The 7,881-nt window shown below is 34.8% G+C and overlaps 1 protein-coding gene across 1 annotated transcript; it reads left to right on the top strand.

Annotated features, from left to right (window-relative positions):
* Positions 1–1,205: 1,205 nt before the first annotated feature.
* On the top strand, positions 1,206–6,332 carry LOC142553771 (putative RNA polymerase II subunit B1 CTD phosphatase RPAP2 homolog). The gene is given in 8 exon segments (XM_075664259.1): positions 1,206–1,462; positions 1,865–2,479; positions 2,686–3,303; positions 3,406–3,560; positions 3,562–3,600; positions 3,714–3,977; positions 4,284–4,442; positions 5,946–6,332. Coding segments are annotated over 8 exon segments (2,040 nt in total). The 5' UTR covers positions 1,206–1,377; the 3' UTR covers positions 6,051–6,332.
* The last annotated feature ends 1,549 nt before the right edge of the window (positions 6,333–7,881 follow it).

Below are 7,881 nucleotides of genomic sequence, written 5' to 3'. Positions count from 1 at the left end.
TTTAAATTTTGAATGCATGAATGAGCTAATAAAAGTAAAAAATGTAGATTTTTTAACCCGGTGTTGCAATGTAGGACAACAATTCAACAAACGTAGATGAGTTGAAACAATTGAGAGATAGTTGAAATGAACACCTAGTAACATAAAAAATTAATGAATAAAATATTTACCAATATTTAACAATAAATTTAATCGAGTATTATCTCATATTGAATCACAATCATAGAGATCTCAATTAAATTTTAAATTTATATAGTAACCAAAAACATAAAATAAAATAGTATTTTTAGTTATTTTTATTTGATTGGAAGACCAAAATCAACGTAAAGAATTTTTTTTTCCAAAAATAAAAACAATTTTAAATTTTGAATACATGAATGAGATTCTGGTCACAAACCACCACGCAGACCCAAGAAAAGAGCCAAAGTTATCCACAGAGAATTGAATGTCAGTGCATGATCCCAAATTCCTTTTTATTGAATCTCACATTGATTTCATTCTCACAATTGAAATCTGAGTTTTGCTTATTTAATCATTTGATTGATTGAACTACATGTGATCACTGTTTTATCGAGACTTCTGGTTTTGGACAGACATTATTCCCTGGATTGATGAGTTTGATATAAATTATGACAGATATGTATAAAGTTTCTGAAGGGTGCTCCGTGACTAAACAAAGGTAATTGTTTAAATCTTGAGACAATTTCGAACTCTTATTGGTATGATTCTGAAGTTGAATTTTGAATCGTTGACTTCATCTGCAGTTACTCCAGAGTTGTATGCTTAGATTTAATAAATAGTAATAGATATATATATTAATAAAATGTTAAAATTCTAATGTAAGTTATATGTAGTTCAATAGATAGAGTCATTGTTTCTGGTATTTAGGGTATAGGTTCAATTCTCACTTAAGTCATTTTTTTATTCTTTTATTTTTCAATTTTTTTTAATTTATATATCAAAATGACAGTGTAGTCTCTCACTATTTTTTATAATTATATTTTGATCCTCATTTAAATATAAGTCAAATGAATTATAAAAATATTATACAAGCACGCAACACGTGGATCGGTGCACTAGTTTCTTTTAAGTACATGAATTAGGTTGAGTCGATAATTTTCAAGAACCGGATTAGCGAGCCGGCCCGGCTCACACCAGTAATTGCGGTCGGCGGTCGGCGGTCGGCCCCAGCCCGTGTCGAAATCTCTCTCTCCCCGCATATACGCTCAGGATCAATGGAAGCAAAAATTAGGGCAATTGGGTAAATTGGCATTCCCTCTCCTATTGAGACAACAATCGTTACATTTCGGGGAAAAACGTTCGTCCCACCGCAATCACGGCGATTATCGGCGGTCTGGAGCACCTTCTGTTCCAGGTATGAAGTTTGTGTCGGCCACTGCCGTTCCCGTTGGGGGGATTTGTTCGTTCTCGTTTTTTAATTGGAAATTTGTTTATGATGTTGGTAATTCATTACTATTCTCTTGCTCTGTAGTTTTTTTATTATGTACCGATAAAGTTATATAAATTTCCAGTGAATGTAATTTTTGGTGTTCCCTTTATAGCATTATACTTATAATTTGGGTGCTGAAACACGAATTGCGAAAGGTTGGAATATTCAGAACTTATACAGTAGGAACAAACTGATACTCGAAAAGAACAGTGTGAAGGGAATGAATTGTTACTGAGTTTATCTCGAAATTCCTGTGGTCCTGTTCTTTGTTAAGTGTACGAAACTGAAATTGAAGCATCTAGTTCAATTGTCTCATTTTCTTATTTTCAAGTTTTTTAATGAACTTACGTGCTATCTTTCTAGATTTCTCTTGGGAAAGTGCTTTAGCTTAACCTTTTTCAATATATGGTGCAGCAAACTCAAATTTTACAAGGATGGTGAAGGATGACGCATTAACGGTGACGGCTGCTGTTCACAAGCTGCAACTGTTTCTTCTTGAAGGAATCAGACATGAGAACCTACTGCTTACTGCTGGGTCATTGATTTCTCAGAGTGATTACCAAGATGTGGTGACTGAGCGTACAATAGTCAACATGTGTGGTTATCCACTCTGCACCAATTCTTTACCAAATGAGCGTCCTTGGAAGGGGAATTATCACATTTCACTCAAAGAGCATAAAGTTTATGACCTTCAAGAAACATATATGTATTGCTCAAATGGTTGTCTGATAAACAGTCGAGCGTTTTTCGGAAGTTTAGAGGAAGAGAGATGTTCAACTTTGAGCCCTGAAAATCTTAATGAAGTTTTGAAACTTTTTGAGGGGTTAAATTTGGACTCTGCAATGGATATGGGCAAGAATGGAGAGTTAGGGTTGACTGAGTTGAAGATTCTGGAGAAAAAAGATGCAGAATCTGGGGAAGTGTCTTTAGAGGAGTGGATTGGACCTACAAATGCAATAGAAGGCTATGTACCGCGTAGAGATCGAAGTTTAAAACCCCCACAACCTGATAATCTTTATGGAGAAATTGGTAATTTTATTCACTTCAACTGTCATTAAAAAAATTGGCTTCAATTTTTTAATAATCCTCGTCAGTTCTGCTTCTATCCTAACATGATCTGGTTTAAGATATACCATTGGTTCAATCGTTTCCTATCAAAAAATATATATATGCCGTTGGTTCATGTAACATCATCTATGCACACGTACTGAAACCAAAATATGTTGCTCAACCAGGTGATGCAGATACCTTATCCAATAATCTGAACTTCACCAGTACTATAATCACTCAAGACGAGTATTGCATTTCGAAGACTGTCCCCCCTGTGAAAGCTGAAAAACCAGAAGGAAATGTGGGTCACAAAGAAGTAAATGACCTGGAAGGCCCAATGCAAAAGCCAAACACTCCTACAGGAAGCTTTGGAGAAGCAAGATCAAAGATGTTTAATAAAGAAAAGAATGCTGCTACGACGGATGACCAGCTTAAAGTTTCCGAAAACCGTCCTGGTCCTAGCCAAAATAATCCCAACGTAGATGCTACGAAGGCAGGAAACAATTTAGGGAAAGAATCTAAAGGTGGTACTGTTGTTCTAAAGTCTTCTTTAAAGACTTCAGATTCCAAGAAAGCTACCCGTTCTGTCACCTGGGCAGATGGAAAAACTGATGGTAATGGGCTAAATAATCAGGAATATATAGAATTTGAAGATAGCAAGGGAGCTGTTGCAGAACCATATTCTTTAGGCGAAGAAGTGGATGAAGATTCATATAGGTTTGCATCAGCAGAAGCATGTGCTAGGGCTTTAAGCCAAGCAGCAGAAGCCGTGGCATCAGGAAAATCACATTCATCTGTTGCTTGTATAAAGTTCTCTCTTCTTTCTTTTGGGTTTTAGTCCACTAATTTATTTATAGTTATTTGAGATTATGTCCATTTTGGTTCTCATTGTGGGCGGCATCCAGTTTCTGAAGCAGATCTCATAGTAATGCCACCTCCTCATGGAATGACTGAGGCTAAATCTCTTGAGCATGGTGACGTCATAGATACAGACAATTCTCTTCTAAAATGGCCTGCAAAACAAGGAATTACAAATGATGATCCTTTTGATTCTGAGGAATTCTTGGTATGATAGCCCGCCAGAGGGATTTAGTTTGACGGTAAGCTACCCTTTTAACTAAAGTCCGTTTTCATATTTTTCTATCCTTTTGTTTCTGTAATTTTTTAATATAAATGATGCCTCGTTGACAATTAGCATTTGATATTATTTCAGTTATCACCATTTTCTATGATGTTTATGGCATTATTCGCCTGGATATCATCATCCTCCTTAGCCTATATATATGGAAGGGATGAAAGGTACCATGAAGATTACTTGTCTGTCAATGGGAGGGAGTATCCACGGAAGATTTTTATGCCAGATGGCCGCTCTTCTGAAATTAAACTAACTCTGGCTGGCTGCCTTTCTCGGGCCTTGCCTGGACTTGTTACTGAACTTAGGCTGCCGACACCAGTATCGACTCTTGAGCAAGGAATGGTATGTTTTGGAGGTTTTTCATTGTTTGATTGCGTTTTTTAGAGGAGAGATATGCACTCAGAAGCCTGACAATTGTTTGGAAAAAGTAACTTTCAAATTTTTTAATATTTGCAGTTTTTTCAAGATTATTTATCCATACATTATTTCATTTTTCAAGTTGACCATTCAAAACATGCCAATTTATTATACATCATCTCTCACATAGCTTGCTAACTTCAGCAGGAAGAAAAAAGTACTCACAGCTTTTCTTGTTATAATCATAATTTGATTTTGTTTGTTGAATGATTTTTTTCGCAATTTCAACAGGGGCACTTGCTAAACACAATGTCGTTTCTAGATCCACTCCCTCCATTCAGGATGAAGCAATGGCAAGTTATCGTGTTTTTGTTTCTTGATGCTCTTTCTGTCAGGCAGATTCCTGCACTCACGCCATATATGACAGATAGAAGAGTTCTGCTTCCCAAGGTAACGAACTGAAATTCTGAGAGGTTTTCTTTCGAGCTTGTGCTTATTAGTTGAGGTATAAGTTATACCTATCAATCTGGAAATGAGATGGTAGATATTAACCATCATTTCATTCTTTCAAAAAATCAGTGGAGTGCTATTTTTCTGATATTTTGGACAATGGTTTAATTATTTAGTTACCACTCAGCAATGATTCAAACTCACCCTTCAATTTTTCAATGGGACCAGTGGATTAGCTTAAGAAAACTTGGTCAAAATTTTGATTTGTTGGTTTGATTCAGTAGTTTTTTCACAAAATCAAACATGCTTATAAATCGGATAGACCAATTATCAAACTAATTTTTTCACGTTTTTATATGGAATAGACTGAGAAATACATATAAAGCCACAAGAAGCTTCGTACTGTTTGCGGTGTTTATGAGTGTTTTGGGAAAATGTTTGGAGAAAATATGTTTCGAAAGATTGTATGTTTGGTACTTTGGGGAATGATTAAAAAATTGAAATTGAAGAATTTTGTTAGGAAATATAAATGTGAAAGAAAATAGAGTTTCGGAAGATTATCTGGAGAATGTGAAATATATATGGTTTTATTTTAGTAGAATGAATTTTTAAAAATTACTTTTGAAGTTTTGAATTATAGCAGAATTGAAATGCTTCTAGAAAATGCTTCCTAACATTGGCTTTCAATTTGGTAAGGTCTGACATTTTATCTCGGCCAATTCTGCCACTATTTAAAATTGGTTCTATTAGTTAGGCTTAGCGTATAATATCAGCAGGACTGATTAGTTCAAAAAGATTAGGTGTTTAGTACTTCCGTTAAGTTCGCAAGTATGCTGCAAATATGGTACTGGTTAGTTCGAAAAGATTAGGTGTTTAGCAGTTACGTAAAGTTCATAAGTGTGCAAAAGTTGAATATCATTTGTATTTTTTTATTCGAAAATCTAAGTTAAAATTTCTTTTTCTATCTTGAGTTTGGATCAAATCTGAATAACAGTGACATTGGATACTGTTCAAATTAACGTATTTTATTATATGTACTGCATAAAATATCTTCAAACATGTTCTAGCTCTAGCTAGCTCTAGCTCTATGCTGATTTAATAATTATAAATATGAATAATATACTGTTAGAATCCACTTGAAAATGGAAAAATCGTGGTGGTGGCTTGATGAACTTGTAATTGTAGGACAAGCCACCACCGCAATTTTTCCATTTTCAAGTGGACTCTTAACAGTATATTATTCATATTTATAAGATGAACTTGTAATTGTAGGACAAGGTGCCATTGCTTCACTTTGGAAATCACTGGGAAGTCCTTATCATTGATATTTCAAACTATTGTCATTATACAGTCTCATGAGATATAGAAGGATCACCTTAAGAGGGTGGTAGCACTGGGCTCGCTTATTAATTTAGCATAATCCTTATTCCCTGTTATTTAATTTTTCTTTATTTTCTTCATGGATTTTGTAAAATTTCAGTTGGTTCTATTTATGAACGATAGGTCCTTGAGGGTGCACAGATAAGCGCCGAAGAATATGAGATAATGAAGGGTGTGATCATGCCACTCGGTCGAGTGCCTCAGTTGTCAACTCAGAGTGGAGGCTAAGAAACCCAAAGGCGCGCAATGTATGTAGAACAGATCTAATTATAATTATCATCAAACCTGGTAATATTTGGGGGAATTGTAATGGAAATGTGATGCTGGATAAACATTATAGACACGTGGTTTGCAGTGTATGAGTCTTGCAGCAAGAGGGACTGCAGTTTTGACATGTTTATTTCATTCGATATGGCGTAAATTTAGCCGAATGTGATGGATTATCTTTTTGTGAGATGATTGGGTACTGATGGTAGTTTAATTTTGTTGAATAATGATAATTATTTAGTACTTTTTGTGCATAATCTTTATGTGGTGGGAAGTTAGTTTTCTGTCGTAAAGTGATGTTTTTTAAGGGTTAGGCTTATACCTAATTAAATGAAAAGTATATAATATGTATATTGCAGAAAATAACAAAACCTTACTAATTATATGGGGCAAGGATGTCTACTTCTTGGCAGTATACTAACCGGAAATAACTGCAAATCTATTATGTAAAATTAGGCCTGACCATTGTTCTAACATCGATGGTCTCAACTCCAAACCCGACGGTTTTTGTTCTGGATTTGACGGTACCTGTTCAAATAAAAGTTGGAACTGGATTGAACCGGGATCTAATTTCAGTTCTAGTTTTTAATGGTTTTGGTCACAGTTCTTGTGGATCACGGGTCCGACATCTAATTTTATTAATTATAAATAAGATACAAAATTTCAATTTTTAGACGGGCAAGATCGCTCCTAATTAGAACATCCAAAAATATAAAAAGATATCCCAAGCAAAAACCAAAGAAACAAATAATGTTCTAACAAAACAAACGATTGAGTAAAACACATAACATGTGAGTCACAGACCGACATAAACATCAACAAAATAATTTACAAGTCCAAAATGTTTGAAATATAAGTTTTAACATGCCAAAATAAACTAGTGGGTCAAAATAATCCAAGTATCATCAAATAGCTCTTAAGACCCGAGAATCCCACTCTAACTCGCATCTCCTCGCCCGAAGCTGGACTTTGGCATCTCTGACCTCGCCTCACCTATCGTCAAGCACATGAAAACAATAGGTAGCCGACATGCCCGTGAGTATAAAATCAGTATGGTATAATCAATAACATATGAGAATTAAAATGAAAACTAGTTCATATGAAATCCATAAAGATGCAATATAATGCAATGCTATGATCAGAAGTTGTGGGCTATCAATAAATCTCAAGATCAAGTGAATCATCTGGTCATAAAATACCCAAGGGAAGAGAATCTCCCAGCAACATCCACCAACTCATCCGCTTGGGATGGGGTGATGTGTTCTACAATCCCAGGACTATAGTGCGCTTATAGAGATTGTTTATGCTATAGCAGCAACCTCCGCATACACTATGTCAACTCAACTATAGTCTCATATGTCCAACAAATCAAAGCGACCTCTGTCATATAAAATCTGAATTGAAAAATAGCTCAGAATGCAATACAATGATGTAAATCAATATCATCAACTCGATATCATAATAAGCTCATCTCAAGATAACAATCATCAACAAATCACAAGTAATTTCATCGAATCATAGAATTTACAATTGAAAATAAAAAATGATATTTTTATCTCTTATGTTACCGACCGTAACATATCTTTCAAATATTACCAAAAAGATATCGAAAGGTGTGGTTGAGGAGTTTTGAACCCGAAGTCTACTATAATATCAACAAAAATACAATATCAACTAAAATTCTTGTTCCATCCAAGATTTCAACCCAAATCCAACTAAAAATATGATATACAGATAAACAAACCTCGATTTGCTACCAACCAACTTAAAGTAAATAATCTTGAGCCAACCA

This window comes from Primulina tabacum, chromosome 8 (assembly GCF_025594145.1).
Source record: "Primulina tabacum isolate GXHZ01 chromosome 8, ASM2559414v2, whole genome shotgun sequence".
Taxonomy (NCBI): Eukaryota; Viridiplantae; Streptophyta; class Magnoliopsida; order Lamiales; family Gesneriaceae; genus Primulina; species Primulina tabacum.
The sequence above is the reverse complement of the archived record's forward strand: the minus strand, read 5'-3'. Positions and strand labels throughout refer to the sequence as shown.